The sequence below is a fragment of the Hoplias malabaricus genome, chromosome 1 (genome assembly GCF_029633855.1).
Source record: "Hoplias malabaricus isolate fHopMal1 chromosome 1, fHopMal1.hap1, whole genome shotgun sequence".
In the NCBI taxonomy this organism is placed as follows: Eukaryota; Metazoa; Chordata; class Actinopteri; order Characiformes; family Erythrinidae; genus Hoplias; species Hoplias malabaricus.
The window spans coordinates 68,335,803-68,351,212 of NC_089800.1; the positions used below are offsets into that span (position 1 = coordinate 68,335,803).

General features: G+C 42.0%; 1 protein-coding gene across 1 annotated transcript in view; it reads left to right on the forward strand.

Moving 5' to 3' along the window:
* The window catches only part of fmn2a (formin 2a), a 61,385-nt gene continuing 45,975 nt past the window's right edge, over window positions 1–15,410 (forward strand). Inside the window, exons 1-3 of the mRNA XM_066642133.1 lie at window positions 1–2,005; window positions 5,722–5,900; window positions 13,250–13,348. Coding sequence (XP_066498230.1) covers window positions 1–2,005; window positions 5,722–5,900; window positions 13,250–13,348 — 2,283 coding nt within the window. The remainder of the gene's footprint in view (window positions 2,006–5,721; window positions 5,901–13,249; window positions 13,349–15,410) is intronic.

Consider the following 15,410-nt stretch of genomic DNA (forward strand, 5'->3'; position numbering starts at 1 on the left):
ATGCAGACGATCCAAACTAGAGAGACGCAGCTTCCCATGCTGCGAGAGAGTTTCCACTCATCTCCATTCAGGGGGCGAGACAGAGAGAGGAGGAAAAGCAGCCTCACAAACCTCATCAGGAAGCAGCAACAACATCAGCAACTGCAGAGAGAGTCCCATCAAAGGCTGCAGGAGTGCAGTGAATTTCCCGGTCATGTAAAGCATTCTAGGCTCACTCGCTCAAACAGCAGCCCCATATGCGAGTCAGCGGAACTAGCAGATGTCCAAGGGAGGGAGAGTGAGAGAGATAAAGTGCGAGAGGCGTGTCTCGGCCTGTCTTCCACTGTGGCATCACAGCTTGCATCATCACAACAGCTGTGCCTGAGTGTGGAGAAAGGAAGAGGGAGGGGGGGATTACAGGAGGAGGGAGTGAGTGAACAAGGCAGTGAGAGAAGAGAGAGGGAGCATCAGCAAAGGCAGCAGCTGAGCCAGAGCAAGCCCGAGCAACAGCCTGCTCAGCATGGCTTAATCGCTAAGGGGGTTCGCTTGCTGAGGAACATGGGCAACCAGGAGGCCAAGCAAAAACGGGCAGAGACGTTCAAAGATGGACTTGTCTCTGAGGACAGAGACACAGAAGGCTCCAAAAAGAGTAAGTCAAAGTCCCAGGGCAAAGCTGGAAAGTGGTCCAGCGACTCAGCGAAGAAGAAGCCCAAGACTGAAAGCTCTAAGAGTTCTGTCTTCTCCAGCATTCGCATCAGAAAAAGTCTCTCACGCAAGGCAGCATCTAAAGAAGATGTCCTGGATGAAGGAATGGGGATTGGAGGCACAGATGTTCTCCAGTCAGGTGAGGAATCAGAAGGTCTCACACCTGATGGTGACCTGGAAAGAGATCCGATTACAGCAGGAACTATGGATGCTGTGGAAGAAGATGGATCAGGGTCCGATACAGATCTCTACAGTTTTCACTCAGCTTCTGAGGCTCAGGACCTACTGGCAGATATCCAGCAAACTATCAGCTTGCATCAAGGGGATTGCAGAATAGAGGAGCAAGGATGCAACTCAGAGAACATCTGGGATGGACAAGGTAGGACTGAATCTGTGTGTCAAGTTGAGATCAGCCAGGATGTGACTGCTGGAGCTGAATGGGACATGAGAGAAGGACCACATGAAGACCAGAGTGTAATTGCATCTTGTGCTGAAGAAACGGATGGTAAACTGTTGCCTCCTTCTTATTCTGTGGATGTTGGAACTAAAGATGCCCCTGCATCACTGGAAAGTCTGAGTGGTTTTCAGAGCATCACTAAGACTGTCAGCAACTATAGCATCCAGGATACAGCAACAACTAGCACATCATATGAGAGTGCAGAGGAACGTCTTGATGAGAACTCCTCTCTATCCTCTCAGGTTGAGGAACATCTCCATGGCACTCAAAGCCTGACCCAGAGTTTAGAAGTTGGCCTGGGTTCAGCTGAGCAGCTTACAGACCTCAAGCCCAAGGTCAGCCGGTTGATTTTTGTGCCACAAAAAAGTGTGAGCAGTGTGGATCTGAATGTAGAGCGCTGTGAAGATGATGATGTTGGAATGGAAGAAGAAGGGCCAGGCTCATCACTGACCCAGTGGTTGTCTGAGAGTCTTTTAGGCTCTGGGGCAAGGCCCCACGGGTCCTCTAGCACAGGCACTGGGGTCAAACCTTACCCCACCGTCCAGCCATCTTACGTGAAGACGACCACCAGACAGCTTTCTTCTCCTCCACATTCACCTGGTCCAAGTCCCAGAAACCTCCGCAGAGCAAGCCAGGAGCTAGGCCAGGGGTCATCTCAGCGATCATTCCGAGCTGAGACGTGGAGATCCCAAAGACAGCGTTCTTGCAGCATCGCAGGCACAGCAGGATTCCACAGCAACTGGGATGGGACTGTAAACGGGCAGTCTGAGCTAGCGGAAAGAGGGTTCCTGACACTCGGACCATATCGGAAATCTTCCTGTTTCCAGGCAACTTCTGGAGCCCCATTTCAGGATGTGTTTTCAGGTGAGACTGCCCTTGTACAAAATTTGGTATCCTCAATACATTAATTTCTACCTCTGTTACATAGTACATTTGCTACAGCGCTGAGCCTGGTGTAGTAATTCTCCCTATTACAGCTCAGTAAAACATCATAATGATTTTATAGCTGTAAAAATAAGGTAAAATTCTATCTAGCATTCCCTTCGGAAATTTAGGCCAATTTATACTTCTGTGTTGAACCTATGGCGTAAGCAATGGTCCGAGTCACTGCAAATGCTATAATGTACCCTATGCTGTAGCCTGATTTTCACCTCCTCAGAAATGTTACTACATGTCAATGAAGACTGCAACGACTGTGACTGTTCCTCAGTCAGATGAACGTGGTTCAAACCGAACGGGAAAACTCAAAAAAGATTAACTCCTCCGCACTACAGAGACTGCAGGTGGCAGCAAATTCAGTGTGAGAGATTTCCTCAGACATTGGTTTGTACAACATGGAACAAAAAAAAGGTGGAACAAAGAGAAATATTTGGACCTCTCCGAAAAAGAAAAAAAAAGATAAATTAAAAGACACTTGCTATGAGGAGCAGGAACATGCAGCAAAAAGTGCTGACTTTGTATTTGTAGTTTTCCTGGCACCACATTTAAACTACACTCTGTCTTAAATATCACCCTAAACCCTAAATTATACATATTACAAATTTACAGTAATAGTGCTACACTACACTGTGCACTACATAGGGTTGAGGAAGATATTTTAGATTCAGCCCTAGTGGTTTGGTGGTGTAAATGCAGAGTGACACAGAAACCACCGCACAAGTATAAACGCTCACAACAATGTAGGGCACTTGCGCAGGCTATCGCACAGGCTCAGCATTGAGTCAACACAAAAGCATAAATTGGCCTAAAACTAAAATTTCAAGGCTGATACTCCTTTGGCACTATTAGAATAAGCTATGTAAGGAACCAGCCCTACTTGTTTAGTTAAAATTTATACTGAGGTATTCCTTTCTTGCAAATTTTAAGCAGCAGGTAATGATGAAATTCCAGCGCTCACAGTGAAAGGAAATAGAAAAGATGGCTTGTTCTATTTTGCTGCTCTTTTATCTTCTCAACCTCACTTTCGTTTCCTGCCCCAAGCTCAGAACAGTGATGTCAAAATACACAAATTCTGACTCTCAGACAGGCATGCACAGCACACACACCAATACACACAGACACACGCAGGCTACTGGCAATCTAAGTGTTGTGCTTGAATGCGTCTGAATAACACAGGAAGCTACACACACACAAACAAGTGCACTGTGTTGTAATGTTGGGAGAAGCCACAGGGGTGGGGGGCGGGGGCTATTCAAGGTTGGAAGTGAGGGCTACTCAAGGTCTGTTTCACCTACAGGGCCCCTGACTAGGTTTCAGCTTCAGAAAACACAGCAAATCCCGTTGGTGCCGGAGTTTACCTGACTACACACAAAATCACACTTCAAGAGACAAGCCTCTGGGATTGATTCACAAAAATAGCTTCATCATATTACAATAACACCTTCAGTTCACAAGAATTAGCAGATGGTCAAAACAGAACTCAGTTAGGCAGAGTAATACATTTCAATAATATGTAACAGCAAAACCGTTTGTGCTATTTGCTGTGAGCTGTTACTTTGTCATTTTGTTTGTGACCAGTGCTGACAGCCTCAATCTGCGTGTGATAATCTGGACCATAATCCAGTGGTCTGCCAGAGCCTGCCCCTTGGCTGTTGCTTGTCCATAATCTGTATGGATTATCTTTTTTTTAACCCCATTTTTTCTAAAGCACACTTCCGCAACAAACGCAGTATCAGCAGGACTTCCTTTTCTACTTTTACTAATTTCTGATCAAAATCACAATGCTTATGTCAAGTGTAAGCTAGAGGGGTTGATAACCCCCAGGTTCTGATGATCTAATCATCAGCTAAACTACACATCAGTACCTGACCTCAGTAATATTCCTACAGCTGAATGCAAGACAATGCCCACAGCAATGTTCTGATATCTCATGTAACAACTTGAAAGAAGACGATAACAGCAATGAAGAGGGATGTCTAATGACAACCTTCATTTCAGAAGAAATCTGTAAATCTGCTCCGGTTTCCTCCCACAGTCCAAAAACACACGTTGGTAGGTGGATTGGCGACTCAAAAGTGTCCGTAGGTGTGAGTGTGTGAGTGAATGTGTGTGTGTGTGTGTTGCCCTGTGAAGGACTGGTGCCCCCTCCAGGGTGTATTCCTGCCTTGCGCCCAATGATTCCAGGTAGGCTCTGGACCCACCGCGACCCTGAACTGGATAAGCGCTTACAGATAATGAATGAATGACCGTTAAGGGGAGATGGACAGGGAACTGCACCGCCATAATCCACCAGTTAGTGTTTAAAGTCTAGCACAGTAAACAACGTAAGAAAAGAAGTTCCTACATTACTCACTACATACTGCCCTAGTATAGGGAACTGAATTCAGGATGGTAGTGAATGATTCTGCACTACCTCATGTGCATTGGCAGATTTTGTTTTATAAACATTAAAAAATGTCATGCCACCAGTGCAGTATAACCACAGAGTCCTACTGCACCCAGGAGAAGAGTCTGCACATGTTTCACAAAGTATTCAATTGCATTAAAAAAGGTCCTTCTGGGTATGGCTGTGAGTTAATGTCTGCGTCCCAATTGTTTCATACACACTAACACTGTACAGTATATACTAACCTTAAAAACTAGTATGATGTTTATAATGGGCGGCACGGTGGCGCAGCAGGTAGTGTCGCAGTCACACAGCTCCAGGGACCTGGAGGTTGTGGGTTCGATTCCCGCTCCGGGTGACTGTCTGTGAGGAGTTGGTGTGTTCTCCCCGTGTCCGCGTGGGTTTCCTCCCACAGTCCAAAAACACACGTTGGCGACTCGAAAGTGTCCGAGTGTGTGAGTGAATGTGTCTGTGTGTCTGTGTTGCCCTCCAGGGTGTATTCCCGCCTTGCGCCCAATGATTCCAGGTAGGCTCTGGACCCCCCGCGACCCTAAATTGGATAAGCGATTACAGATACAGACGGATGTTTATAATCTGTGAAGTGCACTATGTAGGGAACAGGACACTATTTTTGGACAGAGCTGCAATTTTCTAAATTTCCCTTTCCCATTGGACTGTGGGACAGTAGTGTCCATCATTACCATATGCATAAATCGAGTGGATTCAAGTATGAACTGTGGATTATTTAGTACACTCAACTTTGACTCTTGTAACTATACTACATACTACATATTAAAACATTATATAGTGAATAGGGCATTGTTTCAGCCACAGCCACAGATTCATCTGAGATAAAAACTAGATACTTTTGGTTCGTAGTCTTGAAATAAACCATTTTAATCCCTGAGAAATGAGTTCATGACAAAATCTTAAAGAGATTATTGGACAAATTTGATGACAGCTTTTAAAGGATAGTATTTTTCAGTCTAATTGCTGTTTGATACATTTGAAACATACAGTGAATTTCCATAGAGTGTAATCATGACCTGTAGTAAATACAAGAGAGGTTATAAACACTTAACAAAATCATCTTTATATATTTTGTTATCTTTGTAACAAAATCCAAAGGACAGTTGCTGATAAGTTCAATGAAAAATGTTTAAAAGTGAAATCAGTTTATTTTGTAGAAATCTCTCATAAAGTATACAGTATAAACATAAGTGTATATGAATAATCACTAGTCTCTCTCTCTCAGGTCGTGCTCTGTTGGAGAGGTGTTATATTCTGTCTGGGGCAGAGCATGAAGATGATGACCATGATGAAGCTGAGAAGTTTTGTTCAAGGCTTTTGGCTCTGGGAATCCTCCAACATTTCAGTGACTGCTTCAGAGAGCGGGCCACGGGAGGTGGTGCAGCCAGCACACCCACCTTTAATGTGAGTGGCTTTTTTATTCGATTTTGTTGAATATAAAAAGAGGTGCCAAGAAGCACCTAAGAAAAAGAGATGTCTAAGCAATGGACCTTTTCAGGACATTGCAAGTCTGAATCTGATGATGTCACTGCCATCCGAGGCAGGGAGAGTGCGATGGTCTCCCTATCCCTCAGCACTCAGCACAATGCTAGTCATTTTTTCTGTTAGTTGATGTAACACTCCAGATGTGTTGTGCTCCAGTGGCATTGTGTTGGAGGCAGTTTAGAAAGAAGCAGTGGCTGGCTGCCTGGCAGGCTTCACGTGTCTCAGAAGAGGCGTGTGCCTTCGCCTTTAGTGGCCCTGGGTGAAAGGGGGGAGACAGAACTACCGGGTGAAACTGGAAGTAACTAAAATTGGGGAGAAAACTGTATAAAAATCGAATAAAGGGAATAAAACCTTCCAAATGCTTCCTTCAAGACTGGGATAGAAAGGAGTTATGCGAAGGATATCTACACAATGTCAAATGGCTTCCACTAGCTTTGGTTATTATAATAGTACTGAAGTTTTGCTTTAGCTTGGTTGAGCTGGGCGTGTGATAGCTCTGATGTTTCTGGCAGTGTGTTAATGAAGAAAGCAGAAGGAATACATTGAGCTGCAGATGAAACCAGCTAAAATTAAAACTGTTTTTGGCACATTATCTAACACTTCATTAAACACCTTGCAATGTTCAGACTGATGATGAGAGGGGGAAGAAAATGGGATCAACTGTGCTACTGAGAGAGAGAGGGAGACTGAAACTGTATTAATTTCTAGTGAAAATAGAGATTAAGAATATTAAAAAGTGAAAAATCCTGGAGACACTGAAAGAACTACAGTTTAAAAATTGATTAAAGGATATAAAGAAAATGGGATATAACTGCCATGCAACACCTTGGATTTAAAAAATCTTTCATCTTTTGGTGCTTTTCCACTGCATGGAACCTACACGACTCAACTCAGCTCTTTTGCTTTTCCACTGACCAAATCTAGTACTTCGTTCTGGAACCAGGAACTTTTTCATTCCCTGCTTGCTTATGGTTCCAGCTGAGCTGAGGAGGTATTAAATCAAGACGTGTAAACCCAGCATGCTGGCCACAGAGACCTGTCAATCACCATGTAATGCAGAGCTCCAGCACAAACTCACCGCTTAAGTTACAGCAATTTTCACATTTATTTTTATACAACTCACAATGGCTGCTCGTAACATGGTCAATGAAAATCTCCAGTGAAAGCTGATCGTGCTCCACGGAAAACTGATCTTTGAGAACTGGGGCATGGACCCGTGTTCAGTCCAAAAAACAAAACACACAAATACACAACAAGAAAACAGCGTCTAACGTTTACAGCAGCTGGTTACAGACGGGGCTTTGCCATGTCACCGGCTCCATTTCACGGGGGAGCTGTACTAATGGAAAAGCGACCATCTAAAAGTGAGTTGAGCTGAGTCGAGGCGAGTCGAGCTGATCCCATGCAGTGGAAAAGCACCATATGAGAGAGAAAAAAACTCAAGCTCCATTCCTACTTCAGACTTGAACAAGCCCACAGCTGTTGCAGTCCATTCTTGCACTAAGAGAAGTGAGTTCAGCACCTTGGGTCTAAAAGGATGGGAATCTGTCAAGAAGCCCTTACTGAGAAGAGGAACTAAACCCACTGCTGCTGGTGTTCTTAGAGCAATGGACTGTTCATCCCAGAGCTCAGACCTCAACATTGCGGAATGTGCTTGGATGTTTGAGGTCTGCAGATAGAAACAATGAATCCTTGGGAATGTCAAGTAAATTCTAAGCTCCACTTAGGATGCACAAAGAATATTCTGATTGACAGCTGAGTTTTCAGTTCACAGCTTTTTGGTTTCTGGTTTCCATGGTAACAATCATTAATAATAATACTAAAATAAATTAATATGGTTTTGAATTTGGCTGGATCATGTGATTTTGCTGCACCATCGCTTTTTCTCTCCCTTGCTCCCTCCTACTGCTCTACCACTTCACTCCTTCCTCTGTGTTTTGCTCTGTCAGAGTGGATTTGTATGTGTGAACTGCACACACACGCACACTATCTGTGGTAGACAGATGTTATCAGAGTGTTTACTTCACGCTTCACTCTCAGAGACAGATACTCATCTCCTCTGTGTTATTTCCTGACACACACATGTTCGTTTTGCTATATACTTCAGGACTTTCATTGACTTCTGTGCAGCTTGTATATGTCCCCACTTGGATGCAATTGCTAAGCTGCCTTCTATTCCTAATCATTCTGGTTTTCTGTATCACAAAGTAATAAAAACAAGTACACACCAATACAGAAAATCGCATCTGTGTGTGTGGGTCAGCTGCTAACATGGTTATGTAACCGCTGCACATGCCCTACACTGACACTGGCCTTTCATACAGCATCATCCTCTGCTTGACTCTCTCTCTCTCTCTCTCTCTCTCTCTCTCTCTCTCTCTGTGCAGCTCATCACTCACTGTTTCTGAATTTAAATGTATTAATATTTTTATGCTCTTCTGGGAAGGCTTTACATTAGATTTTGAAATATTGCTTTACGAAGTTGATGGAATTCAGCCAAAAACGCATTAGTGAGGTCAGATGCTGATGTTGGATGATTATTTCTGGATCACAAACAACACTCCAACATTTCCCTGAGGTTTTGGACAAAGCTTTGCAAGGATTGTGTACAAACATTTGGAATATTATGTAGTTTATGTCTAATTTTTTCTCCTTATAAACAGACATTACAGACAGTCACACACATAGCATTTTTGTGTTTGTATCCTGAGGATATCTCAGCAAACATTTATGCACAGTGTATGGCTTCACTGTGTGTGTGTGTGTGTGTGTGTGTGTGTGTTATTTGATGACGCAGACCAGCATAGCAGAACTAAAGGCTCTATTCAGTCGGCACTGTCCATTGTCTCAGACAGTGACTCTTCCCCGAAGATCATTTGCTTGTTATCATACTCTATATGGCCAAAATTTTTTGGACACCTCCTCATCCAACGTGTTTTTCAACAGTTGCTGATCTAGAACTAATTTTCTAACATCCATAACTGACCTCACTAATATGGCGGCACTAATATGGCTATATCAAGCCTCACAGCATTACTCCAACATTTATTGGAGAGCCATAGCAGAAGGGTAGAGGCTGCTGCTGCTATTTAAATATTAAATGAGTTGGTCTCTACAAACTTTTGACCATATTGTGTAGTTCAGACAGTAATTTGTCATACAGTTAAATGCTTTCTTGAAAGTGTCCAAATCTTTTAGTGCTGACGCATGATGGATTAGGCCGAGCTAATTCAAAGGTATCACAGACCCCATTCTGTCAGAGAAGATTAGGGTCTTGGTCCACAGCTCCATCTGTGACACACCGTTCTGTTCATACAAACACACACACACAAACACACATCCAGAAATCTGTGAATGGGGTAAGTGTAGCGTAGTGTCGCACGGTATCCCGATACTAGAAAAGTATCTCAATAGTTTGTCATTAAAAATGGTACAACACCCCATATAATTAGTAGTGCTTTGCCTCCTCTTTTGCCGCTAGTTTTAACCACTTCTCAGACCTTCTGGCAAGTTATTTAAAAATTAAAGAACCCAACTAGCACCAGCTCCTTTTTATAGAAGAGAATCACTGGTAGCACAGCTCGGTAGAACGCTGGGACTGACCGTGAGCAGGAGACACAGCTCCCTCAACACGGCTTGTCTGCTCCAGAGAGAGAGCAGTACTGTCGGTCCGCATGGCAGCTCACACCAATCAGAATGAGCTGTGAAGGTGCAAAAAAGCTGTCAAAGACATGTTTGCTTCCTTTTATGCTGAATGTATTACTTTTTCTGAACTCCTGAACTAAGTTCACAGAAATGATTGAGGTATTCAGCTTTATTGAAACAGTAAACACATCTTATGAATGTATGACACGGGCCGAAGGCGCGAGTGTAAATGATGAAATGCCACAAGTGGCTTCACACTAAACAAGCAGATACCAGCGATTTAGCCAACTGGCACTAGCTTGTAGGGAAAGTACATTACTTTTCCTGATGTTTTAGGTTTTTGCGATGTTATCATTGCAGTATCGGTATTGAGACATTTAGGCAGGTATCGTATTGAATGTCATAATCGTGACAACACTAAGCTTACCTGCTAAAAGATTTCTATTTAAAGTAGTATTTAAAATCCACACCTAATGATACATGATAATAATAATAATAAAAATAATAATAATAATAATAATAATGTTGTGCAATTATTTGTCATTGTACAACATACAACGAAATGTGTCTTCCGCATTTAATCCATCTGTGGCAGTGAACACACACACACACACTAGTGCACTAGGGGCTATTATCACACACCTAGTGGTGGGCAGCCATTCTCGGTGCCCAGGGAGCAGTTGTGGGTTCAGTGCCTTGCTCAAGGGCACTTCAGCCATGGATGTTTCTGGCGATACTGGGGATCAAACCGGCAACCTTCCGGTACCAAGCCTGGTCCTCTAACCTTTACGTCTAACTATTGCAACCCTACAAGAGCCTGATATGACATCAACAAAATGCACTGAAACTATCCATCCATCCATCCATCCATTATCTGTAACCGCTTATCCAATTTAGGGTCGTGGAGGGTCCAGAGCCTACCTGGAATCATTGGGCGCAAGGCGGGAATACACCCTGGAGGGGACGCCAGTCCTTCACAGGGCAACACAGACACACACACACATTCACTCACTCACACCTACGGACACTTTCGAGTTGCCAATCCACCTGCAACGTGTGTTTTTGGACTGTGGGAGGAAACCGGAGCACCCGGAGGAAACCCACGCGGACACGGGGAGAACACACCAACTCCTCACAGACAGTCACCCGGAGCGGGAATCGAACCCACAACCTCCAGGCCCCTGGAGCTGTGTGACTGCGACACTACCTGCTGCGCCACCGTGCAGCCGCACTGAAACTAATTAAACTAAAATAATACGGTTATCATATTTAATTAAAGAAGTAAATACCAGAGATGTCACAAATTACAAGTCAGAGTCAAGTCTCAGGTCAATATAACATACACAAAGCCCATATGGGCATTGTAATGTAAAAAATAAATGTGTATATATTCAGATTAAATGAAAAACAACTGATTAACATTGTATGAAAAGTACAACTGTGCGTGTGATTACACAGGATATACAGGATATAACCTTAGTTTTTGAATAGAAGTGAATGTAAAAAATATTCCAAGTAATATCAGAGCATTTCTATTGGTCCATTTCACATGAAAGGACAACTGCTGGCTTCAAATGCTGTAGTAAACTAAAAATCTACAAAAATGGAGAAACATGCTTTTATGTTGGACATCAACAAGATATAAATAAATATGCATAAAAATGTGAATCTGAAGCTTTTCTGTCTTCCTTACCATTTTCACTAATGACACTATGACACTAGTGCCTATCTGTTAGGTCTTTTTTAATAATTTGGTCTCCAGATGATAATAAATATAAAATGTGACAACTCTGAAATAGAGCAAGCTAGAAGCTTGATGTTTGACATTTTTTCTATTGAACTGACTGTAAGTGTGAGGCTTGAGTGCCTATCTCTGGAAATTACTGACATTTGTGGATTTTTCAGGTTGTTGCATGGCATCTTGCCACTGATTCACAAGGCATTCACAGCAAACACTGCTGTGAGGTTCTGATGGCATTCAGTAATCACTCACCAGTGTCATTATTCCAGAAAACTTGGTTCTACGGGAATTTAAACTAGCTGTGATTGCACAATTGAATACCTGTTTCAAGATGACACATTTTAAAGGGAGTCTGGAAGAGTTTAAATGACTCAAGCATATATTCAGGCAGTAAAACTAAATTTGGGTTGTTACTGGCGAGCAGTAAATAGATATTGATGTGTAGCCACTTGTTATTTATCTACTGTACTGAGGTCAAAATAAAAGTCTTAATGTTTTAGCCAGCAGAGGGTGTGCTTCCATGCAGTAACATAAAGAGAAATTAGGCAAGCATAGTTTAGCCAGACCGCCATTATCCATATAGCCATTGTCACAGAGATGTTTCTGGTATTTAAAAAACAGGAAAGACCAAAATAAATACATACCCTTGTCATTGGAAGATCTGGAGAAGCTTTGGTGCTTCATATCAATGTCTTTGTTTACAATAATAACAAATAATAACAAACTATAAATATAGTTTATCTTGTCAATTGCTGACAGTGTGTGTAGGATCATTAAAAGCCTGTTATTTTCTGTTCATACAAAGCTACAAAACTGAAGCACCATGTTGTGATGACATTAAAGCAACTAGTTTACCAGAAAACAAGAAAATATTTTAACATTTATGTTTTTGAACATTTCTAAAACAAAGGACCTTAATGTTTTACCAACCAATTGATCTATACTTGATAAAGGAACAGGGCATCGCTGGGAACTAGTTATTTATTACTAGTTATTACTAGGATGAACAGTTATTATTAGTTATTTATCATAGACTACATTTCTATAAGGGTCTGACTGATAAAACCGTGCTGTAACTCATTCACAGCTTTGTTTATATTGAGTAACGCCTCGCTCTGATCTTCTGACTTTAATGATCGGGAGATTCTGCCCTTTCTCGTGTGAAGTTAAGAAAAAACCTTTGCAGATGTAATTTACTCGTCAGAAAGTCAGTAACAGTGAGATGTGTCTGTATTTGTGTCGTTATAGGGACACACAAGATAACTTTCTGTTTGTTAAATATATAGTAGAAAACAAAAGGCTGGGTCACAGAAACATTCTGCAAAAATAAAGAAGAGACATTAAACACATTTCTGTTCGAGGCTCCAGTAAATCACTGAGCTGCACTGCAGTGCACGGCGGGGCTACAGCGCTGAAGCGGTGTGAGTGTGTCCCAATTCAGCTCTCAACTCTCTGACACCTTGAACACTTCAACCCTTGCGGCTTCAGCTCACCAAGAAGTGGGACGGGAGAAAAGCCAACAGTCAGAATAATCCTTGAGAATTTTTGCAATTTGGTCCAAAATATAGAATTTGTCCGGGGAAAAGAGGATGTTTGGTCACCACTGAAGATTTCCAAATTTAATTCATAAACTAGAATGTGAAATATGGCTAAACTAACAACAGACGGTGTAGTGGCGTCACCTTAATTTCTCTATGTGCTGATTTAATAGTTCCTACTCACGCATGAGCAATTCAACGTTAGGTGTCAATAAATAAGCATAAATGCCTCTTCCATAAAACATCTCAGACTTATGTCATGTACATAGAGTCTGATTACTGTTTCTCATGCAGTGTGCTTATTTATTTTCTTATTTTGTCCACCCCTCCCTCCTCTTTTTCAGAAGGAGCAGTTGTACACATGGGCTCCACTGGGTCAGCTTGAGGCCAGATCCCCAGGAAAACTACATACACTCTGGCCCCCTTCATCTACTACTAACCAGGTGTGTGCTACTGCAGTGTACAGCTAGACGTGCATTCTTCAAGAATTAAGAGACTTGTCATGTGCACAGTAAACCAGCAGTTACACCGTACAATGAAATCCTTACTTTGCTAGTCCTCCACTAAACTAAATGTTAAGAGATAAACAAAAACAAATTAAACAAAAGTCAAGGCTTAATTTACCCATAAACTAGAAACATAATAAAGAAAGGCAAAGATTAGCTATGAGTAGGTAAAGAAATTAAGCGTAACAGATATAAGCATAATATGTAACTTACATCTGGTTCATTGCTGTGGTGTTGTTCAAAGAGCATGGGAGTAAATGTGTGTGTGCAGGATTTAGCAAGTAGCATAGTGAAAGCGCACCATGCATTATTGCAACAGCAGTATTACGGCAGCAATAGATGTGATACATCAGTATGAGTGCATGTGTGTTTGTAAAATGAGTACATTTCCATAATATGAAACCTGTAAAAAAAAAAAACAATCCTCCGTAGTTGATGAAAGGTAATGGAACAGCATTTGTGTTGTTTTGGAGCATCTCTATTGGTCTTTTATCATGAAGTGGTGAAACAGTTGTGTAACAGCAAGTGTATTTATTTGTTGTCTTGAGTTCATTTTTATCCTGTTATGAGCTGTATTTAAAAGCTGCACTTTCATCCATTCTGAACATGAATGAATCTCTCTGTGGGTTTCAACCTGTAGTGCAACACTGCTCTCTGCTGTTGATTCTTGTACACAACGTCTTTATTTAGAAGACCAGTGCAGGGGTGAGAACTGGAATCAATGGGCTTCATGGGACGATCTGTTTCAGTTTTTTAATTGAAGTCTAAATATATCTAGTTAAAGTTTAACAAAGCCATTCTCAAAAAGTGTTAAAATACACAGGTCAATAGGTTTAATAAAACACTCCTGGCATTAGAGAAAAAAACAAAAAACAAAGAGAGAGAAGACATGAGTGGACCAGTACAGAACACATGCCTTTTAAAAAGTGAATAGTATAAAGCAAAAATATTAAAGTTTCTAGCACTCTTAAATTATGTGTAATAAACAGGTTATTAAAACCTCTTAGTGACACTGAGTCTGTACAAATTTGTCTGGGGGAAGTTCAAGCCAAAATATAAAATTCACTCTGGCTAAATAGGGGAGAAAAATAGGACACAACTTTAAGTATAAATAAGAGTAATCAAGCAGAAATAACTGTACATTAAATATTTCATTTTGGAAACACGAACAGGCTCTGTCCCAGTTTGGCTAAATGACATTTAGTCCAATTGCGCTATCAAGCTTATGGGTAAAGCCAGACTCTGGGGTGTGGGATGTTTTCTCAAAACCTCACCGCCGTTCTACTCTCGAGGGGCTTTGAAGCCGTTTGAGGACCGTGCGGTTGGTTCGGAATTGGCGCAATCCCCCCTGACTTCCCCAGACTCCGCGGCCAGTCTTTCAGGAGCCCCTGGGAGACACAACAACTTCTGGCGTCTAGACTAGCTGGACTTGTGTGACCCACACGGCTGGACCGTATGTGTGCGTGTTTAGTTTTACATGCTGATTGTGGTTGTGCCTTTTATTCCTCCATGTTCACCCTCTCCCCATTATCCGGAAAGCAGGGGAGAATTCCTTTTTTCTTTCCCTCCATCAGCCAAACTGCTTTTATTGGCTTGTGGGACACCACATGCATGCCTGGCCTGTGTTATTTGGAAAGCACATCCCGAGCCCTACCTTCTCTCTGTCGCGCTCTCTCTCTGTGTCTCTCTATATGCATTGCATTATCAAACTCACATTGAATTTCCTTGGCACTATAGTAAGCCTAACCTCAGAACATCATTAAAAATCTTTTGTCTTTTTTCACTCTATCAATCTGATTGAGCCAACGATTCATTTTGAAGTTATGTACTGCTAGAAGAATTGTGGCAGCTTGTCCATACTGGTCACAGTAAAATTGTTCAGCATGTGGAATCGTGGAATCAGAGCTGTTTTTTAATGACTGTATAAAAGAAACTGTGTGCTGCTTTTATTGCTGGATGGAATGCAACATTTCTGAGCAAGAATTTATCAACAATAAAG